The 24,226-nt window shown below is 39.7% G+C and overlaps 1 protein-coding gene across 7 annotated transcripts in view; it reads left to right on the top strand.

Moving 5' to 3' along the window:
• pald1a (phosphatase domain containing paladin 1a) overlaps window positions 1–24,226 on the top strand; it is a 73,997-nt gene that overhangs the window by 26,108 nt on the left and 23,663 nt on the right. For all 7 annotated transcript variants that reach the window (XM_012853858.3, XM_012853873.3, XM_021311346.2 and 4 more), the window contains 9 exons: window positions 442–546; window positions 649–744; window positions 824–958; window positions 2,085–2,201; window positions 3,813–3,992; window positions 4,086–4,283; window positions 4,828–4,968; window positions 5,062–5,133; window positions 13,260–13,400. In XM_012853858.3, coding sequence (XP_012709312.2) covers window positions 442–546; window positions 649–744; window positions 824–958; window positions 2,085–2,201; window positions 3,813–3,992; window positions 4,086–4,283; window positions 4,828–4,968; window positions 5,062–5,133; window positions 13,260–13,400 — 1,185 coding nt within the window. The remainder of the gene's footprint in view (window positions 1–441; window positions 547–648; window positions 745–823; window positions 959–2,084; window positions 2,202–3,812; window positions 3,993–4,085; window positions 4,284–4,827; window positions 4,969–5,061; window positions 5,134–13,259; window positions 13,401–24,226) is intronic.

The following is a 24,226-nucleotide window of genomic DNA, read 5'->3' on the forward strand; positions in this document are numbered from 1 at the left end:
TTAAATGTTCGATGCGCAGCATTAAACACGACCGCCAGGGCCAGCGAGTTCCAGCGCTTTGGTGCTATATTTAAATCTGATTTTCATCAGGGGCTCTGGATGTTAAAAACAATTCCTGTGTATAATTAACACTGTTTTCTTTGGATTCTGCTTTTGAAGAAAATCAATTAATACCCAGAAATCTTAAGAAACTTCTGCTCCTTATTTGGAAAATGGTTAACCACGGGTGTCCTGGAAAATGCTAATGTGTTCTAAGAGATCAAATCTGATTAGTTTGTTCACACAGCCAACTCCCCTAGGAAGCCTTGTAGGTCAAAGGACTATTTTGATCAGAAATAAACCTTACAGGGTGCAAATTGTGTCTTTATCCTCTTGAAAGGCACGTTTATGTGGTGTATTTCATTGGAATTGTTTAAAAGAGCCCATTTCTGTCTGTTTCAGGTGGACCATGCTATTACCTTGTGCTCAGAGATGCACAACATTAAAGAAGCAATATATGAGAATGCAAGTAAATTGGAAGGGATCGGAGAAGATTATCAGATTCAAGTAAGTCATGAGCTGTTTTTCCCCCTGACGGCAGCAGCTTTAAGTCTCTCTTCAAAGATGATAGATTTGTGCTCACTGGCAGCCCTGGTGATTATCTTTTAGGGAAGCAGTACAAAAGAGTACTTTCTCAACAGAACAAAGCAGAGCTTGGAGTGCTACTTCTACTTGATCGTATTTAATGCTTACCTACATGAACAGGTAACGTTTGTTTATTCTTTTTTAAATATTTTTTTGCAGTTGTGAGATGAATCGGCAGTAACCCTGTTGTGTTTTCCAGTATCCTCTGGCCTTTGTGTCCAACTTCAGCCAGTGGATGTGCTGCCACGCCTGGTTGTACAGGCTGCTGGGCTGCATGGATGTGTCGGAGCTGTCTGCTCCTGCCGAGCTGGTCACCAAAGGAGCGCGCGTCCTGGTGAGGAATCCACAAGCCCACTAAACATGACTTTGATTTTTATTTTATTTTTCTCGTGTTGTTGTGGTTCTTGGGACATGCTCTTTAAAGTCTGCATTTGTTTTAAAGAACCTACTTCCATTGCAATGAATTGGTAAGTGCCAACTAAATGGTAATATAAATATGCCAGAAATAGTGGCTGTGAAACTCTGCAGCTCTTCTTGGATCGGGTGGTTCTTATCTCTAGTATTAAGTTGGCCGTTTTTATTGTGTCTGTTGCACTCAGCATTGACAGTATTGTGGAACCTGGAGCCTAATTTACCTTTCAGTGAGTCAATATAAATACATTTTAATCATAAATGTGAAGTTTTACCTAGTTTTATAAGGGAACAGCAGTGTAGATTTAAAGGTTTTCACCAATTTCTGATGAATCAAGAGTTCATACGACATCTGGTAAAAATATGAGTTTTTTTTATGTCTGGTTAAATATATAAAAATTCCTTCCTTCCTTCCTTCCTTCCTTCCTTCCTTCCTTCCTTCCTTCCTTCCTTCCTTCCTTCCTTCCTTCCTTCCTTCCTTCCTTCCTTCCTTCCTTCCTTCCTTCCTTCCTTCCTTCCTTCCTTCCTTCCTTCCTTCCTTCCTTCTGTCCTTTGTTCTCTCCTTGTCCTACAGCCATTCCTTCCTTGTTTCCATTCTTCCTTGTATCCACTTCTCTACTTCCTTACTTGTTTCCCGTTTCTTTCCTTCCTTACATCCTTCCCTTCACATGCCCCTTTTTTTATTCCTTACTGTCTCTGGTTTTTGCAGTTGTCCTATTTAAATTCTGAACACTGTAGTTCTCGAACTGTTGGGGTCTACATTTACATTTTAACATATAAAATAATACATTCCTGCAACGTCTATCCTCATTACGAACGCGTTAAACCTTCGTACAAAACCAAATGTTCTTGAACAAACTCTGTGCATCTTAATCTAAATAATAATTTTTCACACGATGAGATGAATTTCAATTCAGAGCAGGTAGTGGTGTGCCCCCCCCCCCCCCCCACACCACCCACGCCGCCTCCTGTGCTCTCGTCTGCATCTTCACACGCACTCTGCATTCGTTGGTGCTGTGATTAATGTGTGACTGCTTGTGTCTGAGCAGGTTGCTGATGAGTACTTGGCCCCCGACGTGCTCAGCACAGTCAAAGAGATGAAGGCGGCCAACTTCAGACGAGTGCCCAAGATGCCTGTTTATGGAGTGGCTCAGCCGACATCAGAGGTGAAGTGCAATCGGCGATTCTGTCGTCAAGTTGTAGCCGGGGGTTTTAATGATGTGCCTGTGAGACAATACTGCACCATCCTGAGATGAGTGAAAGTTACTATTGACTGTTTCTGTGTAATGAAGGTTCTGCTGCTGCTTGCATTTTTCTGAAGATGCAATGAAAGAAATGGGTTTGTCACTGACATACAACGGCGATTTATTAATTATTAGTTTTTAATTACACATTTGATTTTTTTTGTTTTGCACGGGGAATATTGTTCCATTTCTGACAACAGACAAATTCTATTGATTTAAAAAAAAAGTCATAAATTCAGAATTTTAATGCAAAGTAGAATGGGTTAAAATTATACTGAAATATATAAATACTCTAATATTTGCAGAAATGTCCTTTTAGCAAGTTGAAGAGAAACCGTATTTTTTTTGTAGCCATGAAAAAGGTCCTGGTATAATTCAGTATAAATATTGGACTGCAAATTAGCTTAAATTCTAGAGTTCCTTCTAAATTTCTTGGGTTCCTGCCAAAGATCCAGCTTCTAAGCTTATTTTTCATTATCTTTCTTCATTCCAAACTCAGTTTTTCAGTTCCAATTAAATTTTATTTATATAGCGCCAATTCACGACACATTTCATCTCAGGGGGCTTTATAAAGTCAAATTGTGAAGTGCGTTTGGGATTATTCTCCTTTTGGAGCCATATCGTCACTTCTGATATCACAACATTGGTAAGGATGTGTAGAACCAGGCCAGGGACCATCAAGACTCAAGCCTTAATCATAAACTGCAGTCATATCCACGACAAAGCAAGTTTTACATCCCTGTGAACTGGGAGGGCACCATCAAAAAAGAACCACCTGCTCTAAAATAGACACCTTCAAAGTCGACAAAACTAAAAAAACATGGACAAGCCGAACGTTTTCCGACAAGGACCAGGCTTGAAAGAGTCGAAGTGATTCTTTTAAACCTAAGAACATGGTAACACCATCATGGTGTGATGCCATGTCACAGGTGCTTCACACAAAGTAGATGGAATATGAAGAAGGAAGACCTCCAGATCATGTTGAAATGTTTTTACACTGTGCCTAAAAGCCGAGTGTATATGGCAGGAACCCCCAAACTGTTTAAAAGAGCTGTCCCACATCTGATAAGAAAAGAGAGGAAAGTTCCAAAAATTAGGCCAGAAGATTTTTGATGGCTACAAAAAACATTTAGCTAAGCTGAAATGAAGTTGTTTGTTGGATAGAAAACATTAACAGCAAAACATGTACGACATTCATGCTGACAGTGAGTCTAGCTTCAGACTACCACTCTAAGTGAAGGATATCTATAAAGAATAAACACCACAGATGATCCTTTTTTATTTATTTTTTATTTAGCTATCATTTCTTTAATTCCCAAATGCATTACCTTTTAGATTCCTTTCATTTTTTTCCCCCCAAAATGAACTGCATAGATTATTGATACGCATCGCTGTGCTTCTGCTAATCAACAGCGCAGACAGATTCACAGGAACGACTCATGGTTATTTTATGAGGATTCAGACGCCCACCACAGGAAGCTCGAGCTGGACTTCCAGCTCCGTGCCTTAATCCTGACCGTGCTCTATATGCAGGCCATCGGCGCAGTTCTCGCCCACCTGACGGACGAGAAGAGGAAGCACAGACATGTTCTGTGGATCAACCTGCAGGAGGAGTTGTCGCTCGAAGCAAACGGACAGATCTTCACTCCCAGGGAACCCTCGTACCTGGACCAGCACATCCCTGTCCCAACGTGCGACCCAGAGTTGCTAGAGGTAGGAGAGGAAAACGATAACGGTTAAAGGGATAATACAAATAGGTTTGCTCGCAAATCAAAATGGTCCTATGTCCCAAAACCCGTCCTGCAGAAACTAGAAACTTCCCTAAAGGAGGAGATTCTGCGAGCTCAGAAGTGGCTGGAGGTGACCCTGGAGCGGGAGAAACAGATGAAGATGTTTAAAAGCTGCCTGACCGTTCAGGAGATCTTCAACCAGCACAAAAGCTCCCACCAAGGCCTCGTGTACAAGCGAATCCCTGTGCCAGACTGCAGCTCTCCAAGGGAAGAAGTAAGTGTCCATCATCACTGACCTGAGTCTGTCTTTTCACTTTTCTTTTTACTTTTTTCTAGCAGTACAGAGAAAATGGAAGGGGTATAAATTACGGCACAAAAATCACATTTAATTATAAGTGCATTCAAGATCAAGCAAATCAGATTCAGGGCATCCAGGCGAGTCAGATCATAGAATAGGTTTACAGCTCCCTCTAGTGGTAAGGAATGTAACAACTTGTTTTACTTAGACTTAGACTTAGACACTTTATTTGTCATTTTGTATGCACAGAGTGTGTACAGAACGAAATTTCGTTTGAATACAGCTTGAAAAATCACAGTAAATTGCAGTAAGTTTCAGAATAAGGTGCAGCAGTAATTTATGTAAACAATTGAAATGTTAACAATGTAAACAATGCAGGGGAAATAGACAGTGTGCGATTCACAGTGTCTATTTCTACCTCCATTTTAAGCAAATTGCATCCTGTCATTTTTTTTAAGTGAAGCCAATATAATCTGTTGTAGGTTTATATATTTTTATTGTGTGTGTTTTTGTTTTCCAGGATTTTGATAAACTTTTAGATGCAATGAAGAGTGCATTAGCTGAGGATTCCCACTCAGCTTTTGTCTTCAACTGCTCCAACGGCAGAGGCCGGACCACAACCGCCATGGTTATTGCCGTTCTCACTCTCTGGCACTTTAAGGTACGCAGCAGAATTAATGACGTTCTCTATGTGGGCTTTGAGAGCACTGGTACTCATGATCTCTTTAACTAAAACTTGACCTGGGTTCTGCAGGGTTTCCCAGAGTGCACCGATGATGAGATTGTCAGCGTTCCTGATGCCAAGTACACAAAGGGAGAGTTTGAGGTATGTATAATCAATACAAATACATTTTCAGAAAAGAAACTTAAGACAAGTTTGTATGTGTCTTAAGAGCTCCATCTTTGTTTTTCACCCAACTTAAAATTCTGATGTTGGATGAACACTTGAAAATTTTCCATTTTTAAAGGTTTGTTACATCTTTTCTAACATCTTTACAGGGTCAGCCACATTTGATGGCGGCTCCTAATAAACATTTCAAATTATTTTGTTATTGCATTAGCATAATTTTCCTCTGAACATTTAAGAAAATGCAAGTGTATTTATTGAGTGCAGCAGAAAACCAAGGTTAAGTAATTTTATTGGTGACTTTTCTTAACAGAATAAGTAGCAGCACGCTTATTGGGATCCCTAACAATCTCTTAAAAAGAAATGTCTCTGTTAGCTTGAGTATCTTAGTAAAATCGACATCAGATGTGGATGTGAAGGGTAGTTAACGTCTTTCCTTGAATGAATTGGAGTTGAAAAGTAATATCTTTTTCCAAATATGGCATCAAAGCTGTCCTCTGTGATTGCCCTGTAGCTCATGTTCAGATTGCATTGACTATTGTGATTCAATATACAATAGTGTGAAAAAGTGTTCACCCACTTCCTGATTTCTAATGTTTTTGCATGTTTGTCACACTTAAGTGTTTCAGAACATCTAACAAATTCAGGCAGGCAAGTTTATTTATATAGCACTGTTCAGTGACATGACGATTCAAGGTGATGTACATGAAGAGAAAAACATTGCAGAGGGAAATAAAAATCAGAATCAGAAAAAAACTTTATTAAACCCATGAAGGGCGTTTCATTGTAGCAACAGACATACACAGAAAAACAAACGTGTGCTACGACCCTTCATATACAATGGTCGGAAACGGAAAAGAACAACATTACAGTAACTAAGGAATAAGCTAAACAAACACACAGAAAGCATAAAATCACAGTACCCAGCTGTCTCTATTCATAATAAGAAACAAGCTAAGTATATCCTTGGGGGTTTCTGATCTAAAGTGACTTTGTCCAACTTTTCTAAAGGTGATGCTGTTTGGCTGTGTTTTTGCCCTTTACAAGGCGACGGGTGTCAAGAGAAAGGATGGCTGGGTTTTGTTTTGGTCTTCAGACAGTGCTCAAGCACCACCTAGTGGTGAAATATCGCTTAATGTTCCTTTAAATAGGACCCGTCTGACAAGTTGGGTAAACCACAGGATCCTCAAAAGCTAGACGTCTGGCCGAGATCCAGCGAAATTCAGGAACAAATTTGAAATAAGGTAATTAAGATATATCAGCCTGGAAAGGGTTACAACGGCATTTCTAAAGCTTTGGGACACCAGCGAACCACAGTGAGAGCCATTATCCACAAATGGAGAAAAAATGGAACAGTGGTGAACCTTCCCAGGAGTGGCTGGCCGGCCAAAATTACCCCAAGAGGTCACAAAAGACCCAAGAACAACATCCAAAGAACTGAAGGCCTCACTTGCCTCAGTTAAGGTCAGTGTTCATGCCTCCGCCTTCAGAAAGAGACCGGGCAAAAATAGCCTGCATGACAGAGGTCCAAGACGAAAACCACTGCGGGGCAAAGAGAACATTAAGGTTTTCCCAGAACACATCTGAATGATCCTGAAAATACTCTGTGGACAAAAGTTACAAAAGTTGGAACTTTTCTGAAGGTGCGTGTCCCGTTACATCTGGCGTAGAAGTGATGCCACATTTCAGAAAAAGAGCATTGTACCAACAGTAAAAAATGGTGGTGGTACAATGATGTTGTGGGGCTCTGTTGCTGTAACAGAATGCTCGGCCATTTGTTCGTGACCTCAAGCTGAAACCAACTTGGGTTCTGCAGCAAGACAATGATCCAAACGCACCAGTAAGTCCGCCTTTGAATGGTTGTAGTCTGAAGGAAAACGATATGAAGACTAAGAATTACCTGAATCCTATTGAGATTTTGTGGCCTGACCTTAAAAAGGCTTTTCATGCTTGAATATGGCTGATTTACAACAATTCAGCAAAAGTGAGGGGGCCAAAATTCCTCCACAGCACTATGAAAGACTCATTGCAAGTTATTGCAAACACTTATTATTTGGTTTAGGGGGCAATTACCTTTTCACACATGGCCATGTACGGTATGTTTGGACTTTTTCTCCCTTCATGATAAAAACCTTCATTTAAAAATCGTCAATTTCCATTTTCTTGTGTTGTCTTTGACTAATATTTAAATTTGATTGATGTTCTGAAACACCCAAGTATGACAAATATTCAAAAGCATAATACATCAGAAAGGGAGCAAACACTTCTTCCCACCACTGTATTATGTGACTCTAGTAAGGAAGGCAAAAAAATAAATAAAAAATAAATCCCTGAAGCTCATTCTTGGAGATTTGCAGCAGCTGGTAGGACCTTGGGACATCTCACAGTTCCCATAACAACCATTAGAGGTTGCATGACTCAATTGGTTGTTTTGGGCTCATGCAAGACATTTAATTTTTTTTTGTCCTACCAACATAAACTTAAACATATGGAGTTTTTTTTAAAACTCTACAGAATTTTATCTGGACCCGTGTCCTTCGGTCAGATGAGGCTAAGAGTTTTATTCTTGGCGACAAACACTCCAGATGGGTTTGCTGTGAATCTAAAGGACGAGCATGTGGAGGAGGACGTACGGTGTAGGATCTGTGACGCTGTGGGTCGGTTTCTTTTACAAAAAACGGCAAAACAAACTCTGCAACAGTGTATGGCACGATGAACTCTTTAAAAATACCAGAACGAATGGTCAAATCATCACAGAACCTGTTCATCAAACTTCTTCCATCCCAGTCCATAGCTCTAAATCCCAAGGAAAAAGAATCTACTGAAGAGAAGAGAGCAGAAAATGGGAACAATGACTCCAGTTCAAGGAGGAACTAGACAGGACAAGTAAACGATCCTTCTTCTAAATGGTGCCACCAATGCTCCTAGACAAAATGAAGTATCAAAAACAGAAGGGGTACCGACAGTTGTTCCATAATGGATTTTGTGCTAAACAATTAGTTAATAACATATATATATATTTTTCTCCCTGAATAAATGTAGTCAAGTTTAAGATGAAAATGTTCCACACTACGTTGATAAAAGATTAACTTGTTTCCAGCACTTTACTAACCTGACTCCGCCAGATAGATTTGCTCCGCATATCCATCTGGAAACCTTCCGTTGAAGTAATTTTGGGAAGTGGCGAAAATACTGGTTAGCTGATTGGCCTATGTTGGTGATAGACGGGCCAAATAAACCAATCAGATCAACGAAGCATATGACGTATTAACAGCGACGACGAAAACACAACCACAAGCTCTTGCCGAAACCAGTCTGTAGAAGAGCAAAAACATCTTTTCCTCTGAGAAAAGCCTCCAGAGCAATGTTTTGCTCTTCTTTCAGTGAAGAAATACTCTGTAATTCCGATAAAACTTGCTCGATAGCCACGCTAACGCTAGTTTCATCGGCTGAAGCTGGCATGTTCTTTAGACTGAACTGTCGCGCTTCTCGTTGCGTCACACCTCAACCCGCCTCAAAGCCAACGCTGATTGGACGTTCGTTTGGTGAACTGCTCCAAATTTTCTTTAACGGAGAGTAGCCAGACTGATCTGCTAGTGAAACCTTGAAAGCTCGCGAGATCAGGATGGTCTCACGAGGCTAGGACTTTACACATCTTCACCTGAAGTGCCACTTGTTCGACCGTCACCGTTTCAGTTGAAAACTGAGACGCGCTCGCTCATTTATTGTTCTTAAAGTAAAAATGTGATATTATGAACTATTTCTGATTTCTGTTAATGGTACTTCTTATAATTGAGTCCAATTTAACAAAAGTTGTTTTGTGAGACTCTGGGAGGTAAATCCTTTGAAACTATCGGGATTCCAAAATAATCATTTCCAGGATTTCTGTTAATCCTGCTTCTTAATTACCTTTCACCCTTCTCCATTAAGTGTTTCTATTTTCCCTTACTAGGTGTGGTTTGGTACTATTGTTGTTTTGCCATATTGTTGACAGTCAGGTTTGAAGCACTACGTAATCCATTTCAGTTCAAATAAAGAAACGGCACATTTTTGTGCAGTTTTTCCACAGGGTTTAAGGCAAACCATAGGTATATGTTCTTTAACTACCAGTCAGTACTTGAGATTGAAAGCAGTGATGCAGTCTTGTTAGAAGCCAGAGCTTTTGTCCTCTGGTCTGTAAAATAGAGGCGCTGTTTTTTTGTTTTTTTCTCTCTGTCTGTTTAGAGTTGTGACAATTAGTCAGCGGTTGGAACCTGCTGGCTGTGTCCTCAGCACAGGAGGCAAAACTCTGCAGCCACACAATACCACATGTCAGTCACAGCAGCGTGTCCATTGGATTTTCTCAGAGGCACAGAACCGTCACCACGGAAACCTTGTCAGCCACCAATTCAACCTCCTACAAAAGTGGGATGTCGTAATAGCTTTGGTATTAACTCCTAAAAAACAAACAAAAAAAAAACGCTACATGGCTGCAAAGATGAAACACTTTAAATGATCGCGCTCTTCTACCTAGTTATGCTTTTTTTTTTTTTTTTTGCTGTTTAAAGATAACTTTGTGACACCTTGGTATTACAAAACTAACAATTATGTGTTTCATGCTAGAGCCTTGCAGCCTCAGCAGGAAACTGCTTTCAGCCATAGCCTGATGCAGTTGGCTTCCCATTCAGCTCCACTCTAAAAAGATGCTTTCAGTGACAATTTGGTAAACGCGGTGGAATATTTAGCCATATAAAAGCCAGACGGCTTCACCCTGAAATGTTAGAAACCTCGACATAAAAAGTTAACATATCGGTTTGGTCATATCAGGTAACATCAAGCTGGACACTTTGATAATCATTATGGGTTTTGTAGTTGATGTGCACATGAGGAAACGTGGCAACTGAAAATGAGGATATGTGGATGTGGTTGCTGTTTGTTTCCATGGTAAATAAGAAGTGTTGCTGCTTTTTAAAACTTGCATTAATATCATAATGAACTGTTTGGCATACAATAGCTGTTGGCTGAGATTTTGAAGTGCCATGACTTCAAGCTTTGCATGCAAATAAACATCTTTAGCTGTTTTCACGGAGTCTAACTGCAGTGGATGTCCACACCTGACGCAGGTAGCAGTGCCGAGGATGCTAAAGGTCACAGAGAGTGAGAGCAGCACAGTTGAAAATCAGAGGGTCATCCGACAATTTTCTAATCTCGTGCAGCTCTAGATGCCATATGGTGTACATATATTTGATCTGGTTTGCTCTGCACTATCGACTAATTTCTGATTGAAAGATCTAGTCATACATCATACAGTAGTCTCATTGCATGGATATTTTAAAATCCAGACAAGAAATGCTGCAGCTGGATATACTTATTGTGCTTAGCAGCAACTTAAGGCCCTTTCCGTACCATATTGTGCTTAAGTGGTGTTTCTACGCACTCTGTAGAAATCAGTGTGCGTTTGAGACAGCAGTAGTGGGTGCGGTCCGGGGGGGCTGGCAGCATCAAGGCTTGTCCATGATGCGTGGCTTGCATGCATCAGTGCACTGCTAAAAGAGAACTAAAAGTAAGTCAAATTTTCTTGAAATTAATGTATTTTTCCTTGATTTAAGCAGGTAAATAAGACTATTTGCCAATGGAATAAGATTCTTGCACTTAAAATAGGAACATTTCATCTCTATCATCTTATTTCAGGTGCAGGATATCTAATTATCCTATTTTAGGGGTACAAATACTTATTCCATTGGCAAATAGTCTTATTTACCTGCTTAAATCAAGGAAAAATACATTAATTTCAAGAAAATTTGACTTTTAGTTCCCTTTTTGCAGTGTGTTGATTGGTCATTAGGGAATTTTAAGAAAAAGAGGCCACCCTCCCAGCTCCTAACTGTGAAGAAGCCGGGAGCCTCCAAGCTGCTTCACACAGGCTGGTTGCTGGGAGATTTGAGAGAAATGTCCTTTTGTTAGGCTACAGTTAAAATGTTCATCTCACTACTGCTCCAGAGAAATGAACACGGGGAGCTGTGCAAAGTTGAAATCATTGCACAAAATGGGACATTCATGAGTTAGTAAGCCGTGTTGATAAGTTTCCTCCTGCACAGTAAGGCTGAAACTGATGGTGGAGATGCAAAAACTTCACACAGCTACAGGGTTTTTCTGTAGGCCGTGGAGGAACAGCCGTGTGCAGATGCAATAGCAATGTGCACTGTATGAAAAACGCAGCAGAGTCATGATTGACTCTTCAGTCGTATTTCAATTCAAATTTAAAGTCAACAATACTTTATTTATCCCAGAGGGAAATTAAATTAGTTGTGATTCAGCAACATTCAGCTGCTTGTAAAGAGCCTGTTGACCGCAGGGCGGTCTTTATCTAGTGGAAAGGGGCTTTTAACCACATGAAGTTGGATGAGTTCAGTTGCTACAGTTTAGGCTTTTTCTTTTTTGGGAGCATATTTTATCTTTTATTTTTAATTTTTTACTGAGCGGTGCCTCTGGATTGACAATGAACTGATGCTCGAAATGATTGTAACGATGGCTGGAGGAATTGTTCTGTTTTTTTAAGCTTTATTTAAATGCATTCTCACTGAACAGTTTTGACATTTCCAGATTGGATTTGATTTCTGGCTAAAAAGAATGAAAATAAAAGTCTGTTGAACAAGCACCTTATGTCCAAAGGAAGAAAGAAAAATGTGGATTTTGTTGTTTTTGCTTACACCAAGCAATTGAATAAACCCATATATTATCTCATTTGGGTAAAATGATTTACTGCTAATCCAAGTTGACCCCTTGCAGCAGCCCAGAACACAATAATTATATGCTGAACAGGAGGTTTTAATTGTGTACAGTGAAGTTTTGAGTCAAGAACAAACAGTTCTTCCAGCAAGTCTGTTCTGTCCCTTCTTTTCTCTTCCTGACTTTTACATTTCTGCCACCAATGGAGGACCAGAGAAGGTGAATTAGATGATTAGATGAGTGACCGCTTCCCGTGACACTGTTTACTGTGGTTTTACGTCACGTGCACGTGTTGCTGGAAACATTCCTCGTTTCTGCAGGGTCAACACTATAAATGAACAGGCTGACACACATTTGCATCAATGCACTAATTGGGTCAGCACAGACAGACGGTTCTTTACAGATGATCTAGGCTCCAAATCCAAGCACAGAGAACCGTCTGTAATCATGCTTTTAAGACATTTAGCTGCACCATGTGGATCAAGACGTACATTAATAATGGTTTGAAACACTAAATGACTTTCAAGCTCTAAATATCTTTCCAGAGGGAGCAATTAAGATGAAAGGTCTTTTTAAATACAATCCAGCAGGTATATTGGCAGCACAAATCGGATCCAGAGTTCCTTTGTAGTGAAAAGGGAACCTCAAGGAAGGACTGTATCCCACGTGCCACACTTTTACGGTGAAGTTGGTAAAGGGAAATTATTCATCATCACATTTTTTGCACGATTTACAATAAAAGCAAATATTACTTAAGATGAAATTGTAATTATTTAATTGGTCCAATACAAAGCAAATGTCACCTCACGGCAACAGTCTTTTTTCTTATATTTTTAACCTACCTCTTATTTGCTGGAAGTTCAGCTCTCTGTTGCAGCATTAATTAAAAGCAGACATCACTTGACATCTCTTAGAAAATAGAGTTTTGTTCAGAATAGCTTTTTACATCAGTGCACTTCCTCTGATTTTCTGTTTAAACATCTCGCCAACACTGAAATTATCCAAGCCCATCACTCAGCAACCGCATCCGCACAAGAAATGAAATACAGATAACCTCTATCTATTTTCTAATGGCACTTAGCTGCACTGGATTTTAGTCAGAATGAATGGGGCTGTATGCATATGTGGCGTCTTTAGTAAAGTATTTTAAAAAACCAAGCGTCGTTTTCAATGCACTTCACAGTTTTGCCTTTTTTGTTAGCCTTTCACATAGAATCCTAATAAAATACATTTACGTTGAAGTGAAATACTTTCGGAAGGTGCTGCACAAAAACCTTGTGAGAAAGCTAGAATTGTGTGCTCTTTACAGTTTAGCGGTCTTTTAAAACACGCCGAAAACATTGGGCCTTAAAAGCGCTGTAATTAACATTGTGCGTGTCGTCTCTGTTGCTCTGCAGGTGGTGATGCGGGTGGTTCGCCTTCTCCCCGACGGCCACAGGAGGAAGAAAGAGGTAGACCTGGCGCTGGATTCTGTCAGCGAGACCATGACCCCCATGCACTATCATCTGAGAGAGATCATCATCAGCACTTACAGACAGGTACACCCCAAATTCCCCATGTTGTGCTCCTTAAGCCTCCAGGACTCTGAATATATGGTTTACTTAAAATCTGTGTAAAGCAGAAGAAAACCTATCCTGTAGGCTCCCATAAAGGTCTAAGGATTAGGGTTAAGAGTCACAGAGGATCAACTACAGGGAAGGACTCTAATCAAACTGAATATCCGCTGTCTGTAAGAAGAAATATTACAGATACTACAGAGAGTTGATCAGTTTTGATAATTTATTCTCTCAGAAGATCGAATCATACAAAATGGGGAAAATGCATGCACTGCATTTGCAGGTGACGTGTGTGCAGTTGCTCAGGAAGGCCTCTAGATGGCCTCAGGGCTACAAATTTATGTGGGTCCTCTGCTTTCTATGGAAAATAATGGTGGCCCAGCACACCTCATCTCTGAAGCTTAATGGAATTCCCTTGGATCCATGATGGAAAACAGTGGGAGGGGCGAGAGTGCAGGAAAAGAGGAGGGTTTATGGAGTTTGACATGTTGGAAGAATATTTATTTTTGAGCTGATCATGGCTTAAACATTATTACAGACCACATCATATCGGTGTAAGTTGCTTCCTTTTCCAGAAACCATGAATGGGTTGTAGTGCAACAAATCAACACAGCAACGGCCAACATAGTGAAGAATTAAAATATTCGGATCATGAAAAGCATTCCTGTAGGGCTTTTTTTCAAGGAGCTTATATCTTGTGTTTTAATTTTTATGAGAACAAAGAGTGCAAAAGCTGTTGAGGTTTCAGTTTCTATCATGATTTTTTTTTTTTTGTTGGTACCTTTACGTCTACATCTCTGTTTTAGCCATTTGTAATGCAGACTAATCATGGTGCCTCTGTGCACCGTCAGCTGCCCTCGGCACACGGGAGGCGCCCCGTCCTGTCTCCACCGTATCAATGGGCCTCATTGTCCCGTGAACTCTGTCGTTTTCTCTGCCTGTCACTTCCAGATGCCAGGCTCCAGGAAAAAAGGGCTCCCTGTTAACTCACTTGTCAATTAGTGAGTGACTTTGTATCTTTTTTTTTTTTTTATAACTTACAAGTTAAAACATATTGGATGCTGGTAGAGACTAAAAAGAATTCTTAATTTCATAGGTACAATAATCAGTTTTAGGTTTTTAATTACATTAAATATCCTTCAAACAGAGTGAATACAATTTTGTATTTTTATGTGTTATGAGTATTTTGCTGTTTTGGTTGTATGGTAAACACACCATAATTTCAAGTCAAGGTTAAAAACTGTAATGTATCTACCACTAGAGGTGCTTTAATGGCCTTTAATGGTACACAAAGTGCTTTTTCTATCAACTACAGATGGACTGATGAGAACTTTGTAGCCATTTTCCTATTTCAGTTTTTTTTTTTATGAAATTTGGACCAGTTCTGAATTCTCTTTAAGAACTGTAACAAAACAAGATATAAATGTGGCATTCAGAAAATATTTTCTAGCTGTCATACCATGAGCTGTCATTATTAATATTAGAAGTATTGCCCATGTCTGTGTGAGAGACGTCGATGCAAAAAAAAGGCTTAACCAATTCCCTAAAGCAAAACTAAGTGTAAAGAAGTTCAGAAGATCAGCGAAAAGCTCGGGAAGCAGAGTTGGCAATGCTAAGACATCAGTCCGAGAGAGTGTAGACAATTACCTGAACTCTAATGTGACCAAAAAGCTGCAAATTTCCCATTCCAGTCTATTCCAAATATAGAAAAAAGGCAATGTTGCTATCCTTTGTTTAGCCCATCTCTTATACCCTGAAAGTGTTGCCCTCTCTAGCTCTCTTGCAGCCTGAAGGAACTGCAGACATGTCTCAACATGTTGCCAAAGGCCATATTCCTAAAAAAAACATAACTTTACATGTGTGTTCATAAAACCTGTGTTTAATGGAGACAATCATGTCGAAGCCCAATTTGTGTATGACCATTATTTTGTTTATTAATTTGGAAACCACAGCAGTTGCACAATTTCTGTTCTCTACAGCGAGCAAAATATGTCTTTACCCTGTCAATGTTATCCTTTAAATCTGAACTGGAACCGTTACAATGTAACACACTAGCTGTAACAGGCTAGCTTTTATGATGTTGGAAATTACAATTTCATCATCTACTGACCTGGCATGGGTCAGCATTGGTTGGAATTTCTGCTCTCTCATCTTAGTTTTTTAATACTTTTAACTGTGGGGTTAAAAAAAGAAGATCTGTTTGTATTTTACTGTTTGTGATTGGGTGCGGCCCCTTCCTCTCTGTCTGTGCGATGATGCATTTTGCACACTGTGACCAAAAAGCTGTCAGGTTTGATGAAAGCTTCGCAGAGAGCAGCTGAAACTCCAGTCTTTGTGGCGTTCCAAGCAGTGAACTAAGTTTGTAAATCAGGAAAACCAAATTTTATGTCTGTTTTGTCCACATATGACTCACTGCCACCACAATGAAATGTTTTAAAAGCTAAATTATTGAGCAAACGTGTTAGTGTTCCCCTGTCATTTTACGAAACTGCTCAGCACAGAAACATTGTGACGTGAGTTTTATTGAAAGAGGGGAAGTGTTGAGTCAGATATAGCTATACCCTTAACTTGTGTTGGTGTGCATTTTTTATAACTTGACTCTCGCCAGATGGATGTAATTCCGCCGAGCTCCACTCATCTATCTGGGATCGCTCCATTGGAGATGTATTTCAGAAGGAGGGGTCTTATCAGAAATCCTTGCATATAATTGGATTAACCACTTGTCTATCATCTGTACTGACATGCTACAAGCTCGTCTGAAGAAGGGTGAAAAAATCTTTTTCACAAACAAAAACCTTCAAAGCCGTGTTCAGGTGTTCTGTTAAAGAATTAATATGCGGTAGATTAAATAGCAGCATCAATGTTACCGCTTGCTTCCTTGCTGCCATTGTTGTCTGAATCAAAACAGTCGCTTTTCTGATACGTCGCATCTACAAAAATCCCTCCCAGCAATCCGGATTGGCGCATCCATTTTATGTGGTATTGAAATCTCTCCCAATGGCAGCGATTCCAGATGGATGTGTTGACGCCGTGTGGAGCTCAGTGGAACTACCTCCATCTGGCGAGAGTCAGGTTACAATATTTTGGGCTGACCTGTAGAAAATCCATTTAGGACAAAATATATGTTGCTGTTTAGAAAGGCATGTTCTGCTGCATCAGTGCCCAAGTTATTACTGATTAGATGTATTTTTTTTTACTTCGCTTTAAAGGCAAGGCAAATGTATTTGTATAACCCATTTCAGTACAAGGGCAACACAAAGTGCTTTACATGATTAAAACATAGGAAAATAAAAACAGAATACAAGCAAGTTGGAATAAAATATAGAAAAATGTAAACAAAATAAAATGTGGGAAGATGGAAAGTAAAAGCAGTTGGACTACAAACTTAAAGTAATGATGTTTCAATTAACAGTTTAACTAGAACAGTCAAAGGCAATCCTAAACAAATGCCTTTTTAATCTTGATTTAAAAGAACTCCGGCTTTCAGCACTTTTACGGTTTTGTGGAAGTTTGTTCCAGATTGGTGGAGAATAGGAACTGAATGTTGCTTCTCCATGTGTAGTTCTGGGTATGTAGAGTAGGGTTGAAGCAGAAGGCCTTAGTGGTCCGAAGAGTTGATACACTGATAACAAGTCTGTGATTTATTTAGGCGCTAAGCCATTCAGGGATTTATAGACTAACTGGAGTATTTTAAAGTCTATTAAAGGACCTCTAATACTGACACCCTGTGGCTCAAATCGGTACAACAGCTTGCCATTCGCAACAATCTAATATGCCGTTTTTTACCAGTTTGTGGCTGTTGTGAATTTTTACTTACATGGGACACATACGATGTTGTACTCTATTTTATTTTTGGTCCGCTTCTCTTACTGGCTTCCATGTTAGCAGGCTGCTCTCAATTTTGCCAAGAAAAAATACCAAATGCTGCGCTCTGTGCTGGGAACCCTGGGAAATCTCATGATTGGATGAGGAACCAGGAACAGGCTACACACTGCACTGAAGTAGCTCCGGACCGTACCTCTAGGTGTGACAGGGGAAAAGCATGAAGTTGTTGATGGAGAGGACCGATTGTTTATTGGGAATATTACTTTCATGCCAGGTGAGAATGATTTAGGTTGATTTTACAGTAAATATCTTACTAAAAGATCCTTTAAAGCTACTAACATTTCAAGCATATACATGGCATTGGATCCCAGTACTGGGACTCTGTTGTGGCAAATGCCTTATCTTAAAAGAACAACCTGTCCCCAGTGTCAATTATCACAAGTTTAATTAACTGTACCTTCGCAGTGCTCCTCTGACTTGCAGGTTTCTTTCAAAATGTTTTGTAAGATGGTATAAATTTCAAGTGAAACAAAGTCTTTCATATTATTAACGTTCAAAGTGCTTTAAACAAGAATGATAATTTGGGCCTAGCATAGTGCATTTCAGGTTGGCACAAAGTCCATTTTGCAGTTTTTCTCCTTCTCTCTGAATCACTAGGCCAGGCGATAAACAGTGCCAGATGTTGCCAGAACTGGCAGGCAACAGCAGACTTAAAAAAAAAAGGATGAGGGGGGAAAAGGGTTTACCCCCACCTTCAACCCTCCCCCTTTAAAGCGACCTTCTTCTCCAGTTTGACTTTTGCTTCTCGGCTTCAAACCCTGCTGTCAACCAGACATGAGGCCACAATTCAGATGCAAACTAACAGAAATGTAATAAAGAAATAATCCCCTTTCTCTTGTTACGCAAACAGCTGCAGTAGCCCTTTTTGTTGTCAGGCTTTTTTCAGCTTCTTTGACATATTCCTATAGGTTTTCCATGAAACCTTAAAATAACAATGACTTGAATTATTTCCTCACCAGTCTGCAGTTATCTTTGCTGTTTGTTCGACTCTGCAGTCTTTTTCCATCTTTTTTTTTTTTTAATCATCAGCTTTCACCTTATGCGTTTTTTTATATTACGATACCGCATTTCAACAAACAGTTACATTTCTGCTACTTTTCCAGGACATCATTTTGCTCAGTGTTCCCTTTCATTCCAATAAACTGCGGTCTTTGTAGCCTTGACTGATTTATTTCCGAGCAGCATACACTCTCTGACCCAAGAATATGATCACCGAAGATCACTGGCTTCCACCCAGTCTTTCAAGAAGCTACTGAAAGCAAAAGTGAGCTGCGTTTCAGAGTTGGCCAATATCAGAAACCTAAATACTAACCCTTTGCTGCTGGGCGAGAGTGGCTGCTGCAGTCTTTTTTGTTTAATGTTGCCTTTTGTCAAAAATTTGATGCTTTTCCACATGAAAAATATTTAAATAGAGAAATTATCTAAATCTTGCTTCCTGTGTGTGTGTCCAAAGATAGGTGGTCATGATTTGGGGCAATGGAGAAATAATTTCAGATATGGAAAAATGGTGTGTGCAAGTTTTCTGGTGTGAAGGTATTAAAGGTATTAAGCCTTAGGATCCATCCACACATAGTTGAATATTGTATCTGCACAGAAGAAACCGGACAAAGCAGATGGACACTTGATAGAGATTTTAATACGTATGCCACACCAGTGAGTGGCGCACTAAAGGCCCATTCATACCTCACGTAAAAGACAGATACGGATACGTGTGGAGTGTTTCATACCTTCTAACCGTCGATTTCGTCTGTACTTTGACACGAAAATTGGGAGCTTACGCTTACGGACGAAACGGATCAATACGGAGCAATACTACCGGAAACAGTGGGGGCGCTATTTAGTTTGTAGTACAAAATATCAACAAAATCACGAAGAAGGTTGTAATTCTGGGCTTTAAACAATGGCGGGATTCGAGGAACAACTTGCGGAGCTTGTCCGCAACTACCCACACATATGATGTGTCGAGTCCGGGGCACAGGGACAAACAAAAAGTTTACTTACAGAGCAAAAACAACAAAATCACGTCTTGGACCGTCGCCATGTTTGATCAGTGACGAATCATTGGCGCCCAGCACTGCCACCTAGAGGACATATTGGGTATTGCGCACCTCAACGGACGGAGGTATGAAGGAGTCAACGGATAGAACGTACGGACAGAAATACGGACGTGCAGGCCAAACGTAGGGTATGAATGGGCCTTAACATTGCCACAGAAGTAACAAAGGAAGAAGAGTAGGGTAAAAATAACGAACGTATGGGAGAGAAAACAGGTGTCTGTCTGGACCACCTTGTCTAAAGACCACAGAAACGGCGTAGAGGAACAAAACGTGTTAGTGTAAAAGCCACAATAATCTGAATAGTCTCTAAAAAAAACAGACGCAAATGCAAAGTCCACCAATTTTGTAGTTTATGTTAACACGTGTTAAGCAAGGGGTGAAGTTTACATTGACTCGCATGCACAAACACGGAAGGGTGTTACCGTTTATGCGGACAGGGGTGTCCAGACAAAGCAGCTGTGGGGGTGTGGTCTTTCCCACTCTAGGAGCATGTTTCAAATATAGTCGGTTGAGCAGTTGCTTCGTCTGGACGGGACCCCCTATTCGACTAAAAAGTTTGCCGCATACAGCCAAACCCGTCTTTGTGTAGATGGGGCCTAAGAAGACCGTTAAGCAACTGGAACTCCTAAGTTCACAGATGATCAGGATTAGAAAGCATGAGCAATGAATAACATACGCTGAAACTGTATTAGGGCCATAATCATTGTTGAACCTTTCCGCCTTACAACCAGCGGGGGGCACAGCTGCACCAATTCACAAACAGATAATTGCGGAGCTAAGCTTTGATTCCGAAATTAGCGTTCTCAAGTTTGGAAACGGTTTGCAGACCGGTTAGCTTCCACTATATTGGGTTTCAATACCTGTAAGTACGCTAACAACGCTCACAAGATGTTCACCCGCTGTATACGGGGGTTACTACACATCCACACAGACTTCTCTACACCAGTAGCAGTCATGGCCCCACAAAAGACCGTTGTTAATAACTGTTTTATTTATTTTTCTTCTTGTTATGAAGAAAAATAACAGGAGTTATTGTGGAGTTGTTGCTTCATTGCAACAACTCCACAATAACACGGGTGCCAGTATCCGGTTTTTTTTTCTTCTTTTTTGTATGAAACTTTATTGAACACTTCTTGTGACAATTACTTCATTGTCCTGCTGAAAAGTAAACCTCTACCTCAGCCTCAAGTCTTTTGCAGTTCCTAACAGGATCACTACCCGGATTGCCCTGTCCATCTTCTCATTCGCTCTGACCAGCTTCACTTTCCCTGCTGAAGACAAGCATCCACCCAGCATGATGCTGCCACTACCATGTTGGGATGCAGTGTTGGCGTCCCACCACCCGTAGTGTTTTGCGTGTGGGCCAAAAAGTTAAATTTTTAGACTTTTATAACGGAGCCCCTTCATTTTTGTGCTTTTTTTTTGCCCCTTTTTACTTTCCCAAGACACTTTAAGTCTTAAATGACTCCCTATGACTACTTTTCTCTCCCTCTCTATCCATTTTAACCTGACTAGTTAACTTTCTTCTCAAGCCCTTTCCTTCTGGTCTTTTCTTATAATCCCACACCATCCCACAAAAATCCCACGCCACAGTTCTCAGAACCGTGGTTCAAATCCATACCAGCTAAAAAAGACTAGACCACTGCTCCCTAAGCCATGCAAGGGTGTTAAATCCCACCCACAGTGGCTATGGTCCTGTTATCTGTCAAATCCTGTTAAGTCCTAAATCATTTTGCTGGGAAAGGGTCACCTTTTTTTTTTGCACCAGCTAAGCTTCTGGCGTTGTATACATTTAGAACAAAATTGCACTGGTCAAGTGACTCAATGTCAGCCATGAAGGATATGCAGAATTTGAGACCAGCACAAGTGGCTTCAGGAATTACACAATGGCGAAGTCGAGGAGCCGTGTTTTATATGCGAGGACAGTTGGGTAGCAGATGACGATTCTGTCAGTGATGTCCTCACTGCTCTCACAAAGCCAGCAAGTCACAAAGTTAGCAAACAGCCATCAGACTCAAGCTGCCAAATCAGCATTTTCCTTCATACTTTTAGTATTTAGAATTGCTTTGTAATTGGTTATTTTTTATTGCCCCTTTCTTTATGTCCTAGAATTCTGCTCTTCTACTGTTAAATCCATTTTTAAACATCCAGTGTGTCCCATTATTCCTGTTAAGACATGACAATAAAAATTACCAGAGACTGAAAACATTTCTAATTGCTGACCAGTTGAGACTATAGAGTCTCCTGTCTTTTCTCTCTGTTTCATCTCACAATTTTACCGGCTGTGATTCCACTTCACAACTGTGTTACTTTGTGTTGGCCAAATAAATACAATCCCAATGATTACATTGATCTTTTGTGGCTGTAATGTGAAAACGCTGAAGACACTATTTTATGTCCTTTTAGGTTTAGCTGTGCTTTCATGGCAAGGGAGAGAGTTTCTCTGAATTTGAAGGAAGGAAGAGCAAGTAGTTGACATGTTTTAGTAAAAGCCTGGAAAAGAAAGTAGGAACATTTGGTTAAACATTTGGCAACATTCGGTGGCACTTGTCTTTGCTCTTTTTTTGTTTGCTTTTTTTTTAGCAGTTGATTGGTGCACATTTACTGCTTTGCTAATTAAAACTTAATTATTTCTTGTTCAAAGTTCACCATTAAACCATTAAGAATTTAATTTTGTCAGAAAGTGAGCTAGTTCTTGTTCAGTCATGATATTTTTCTATAAAATAAAGTTCTCAAGTTGATCAATCCTGTCACCTTGCAGCATTTGCTGCCATGTATTGACCAGTTTATTTACATCTGTTTAATTTTCTCCTTTCCCCCTGGATCACATAAACTGTATTTTCATTTGCTCAATCTCTCAATGAAGCTCTTTTAATTGCAAAATGAGTCTGAGATTTTATTCTTCAAGGTTTTCTTCCTTTTTGCTACGATCCTTATATTAGATACGTTACATGGACAATAGTAATCGGAATAAACAGCGGATTGGAATAAAAAAGTGTCATAGAAACACATCATTGTGAGGGGAGCCTAGATACATTATCAACAGTGAGTGTATGTATATATGAACTGTTGACACATGGACACACAGTCACAAAGCTCACAGAAAACGGAACTAAAAATAAATACAATTTTCTTGAAATTAGTGTATTTGTCCTTGTTTGATCAACTGTGAGTATTTCTGCCAATGAAATAAGATGTTTGCACTTAAATAGGTACAACTTATCTCCATCTTATTTCAAGCGCAGTATATGTAATTATCTTATTTTAAGGGTCGAAATATTCATTCCATTGGTAAATCATCCTATTTACCTGCTCAAATACAATACAGTCATTTAAAGAAAACTTTACGCATTTTCACTTTAGTCTTTGTGGTGCTCTCGCCTTCTTAGGGAAATGTTGCAACTAAATGATGATGTAAACAGCTTACAGCTCGCTCCCATGGAAGTGCTCATTTGACTGTGTTTGTGAAAAACGGTGATCCTAACAGCGACTCTTAAGTTACCAAGAGGCAGCAAGAGAAGTTTGTGTGATTATGCCAAACCTGTACAAAACATAGAAATCCTTAAAAGAAAACCAGCTTTACCCTTGTTATTGTAAAAGTGTCCACTCTGGGTCAAATAGTTTTAACCAGCCCTGGAGCTGTTAACAAACAGAAAAAAAAAATGCCATCAAGATCAGCCAAGACTCAGATGGAGATTTAAGATATTAACTGTCTAATGGGGTGTATTTCCCTGTCGTGCCGTTTCTCTGTCTTGGCGTAGGGTTCACATGCTCCAAATAGTTTGTTTTTTGATAGTTTACTGAATGATTGATTAGAAATTGGAGTCTCCAAATGTTGTTTTGCCAGGCATGTGCATGTACAAAATGTACCATAATTTGTGTGGTTAATGTGGGCAGATATTCCAGTCTGTGTGTAGGCAAAGTTGATTAGCCCTGTCTCCTTCTGTGGCATTTGTAATCTCTACTCAGCAGGCACGCCATGTATTCACGTTTGTTTTCGACTTTAAAAAAAAAAGGTCGGTCTATTGAAACCAAAGTCATTTGAGCTTTTATAGGGTTATTCCTCATTTGCCAAACTTTTGGTTGTTTGACGTCAGTTCTAATGTTAATATTTGAGTTAAATATTACAAAACAATTGGATCCGTTTTCTGTCTCAAATCAGTGAAACCAGTGTAAAAAGTCTTCAGGGCTGTGCCTAGATGGGCTCTTTGTATAGAGCACTTTATATATAGTGTTTGGATCCAGATGGCTTGCCTCTAAAATCCACCTCAGCTTTAACGTCATGATTTAATCAGCACAGTGTGGCTGGAAAAAGACAGGCTTGGAATCTGCAGAAACCATTAGCAGAAAGGCATCTTCCTTTCTTTCCTTTTACCGGCAGCTTCATGGCTTCTCTGCGCCTTTAAAGAAAAGAGTTTTGGGCACCATCTTGATCCATAAAGATCAGTTTTTCAGATTTAGGCAAGGCAATGTATGTTTAATTTGCTGGTTTAGTCTATGTTTAAATTATCTTTAATGTAATAATATTGGACATGCAAAAATCTATTCTAAAAACAATATAAAATATATTAAAATGCCACTTCATCCTGTACATTTTAAGCATCCGAGAGCTAAAAAAAAAGTTAAATGTTGCAGATTAGAGGGTGTTTTATAGAAATATATCAACTTTTATTGGCTTTTAATGTAGCTTTTAATAAGTTAAAAAAAATTAAAATGAGAGAGTAATGAGTAAGAGTAATGTTTGCATGATAACTACCACAATTCAGCTGTTGTATTAAAAACTGTAGATACAGAGCAACACTGAGTGATGCAGGTCAGATAGCGGCTAAATGATAAGATAATACAGTAAAATGTATTTTGTTTCTG

This window comes from Fundulus heteroclitus, chromosome 10 (genome assembly GCF_011125445.2).
Source record: "Fundulus heteroclitus isolate FHET01 chromosome 10, MU-UCD_Fhet_4.1, whole genome shotgun sequence".
Lineage (NCBI taxonomy): Eukaryota > Metazoa > Chordata > Actinopteri > Cyprinodontiformes > Fundulidae > Fundulus > Fundulus heteroclitus.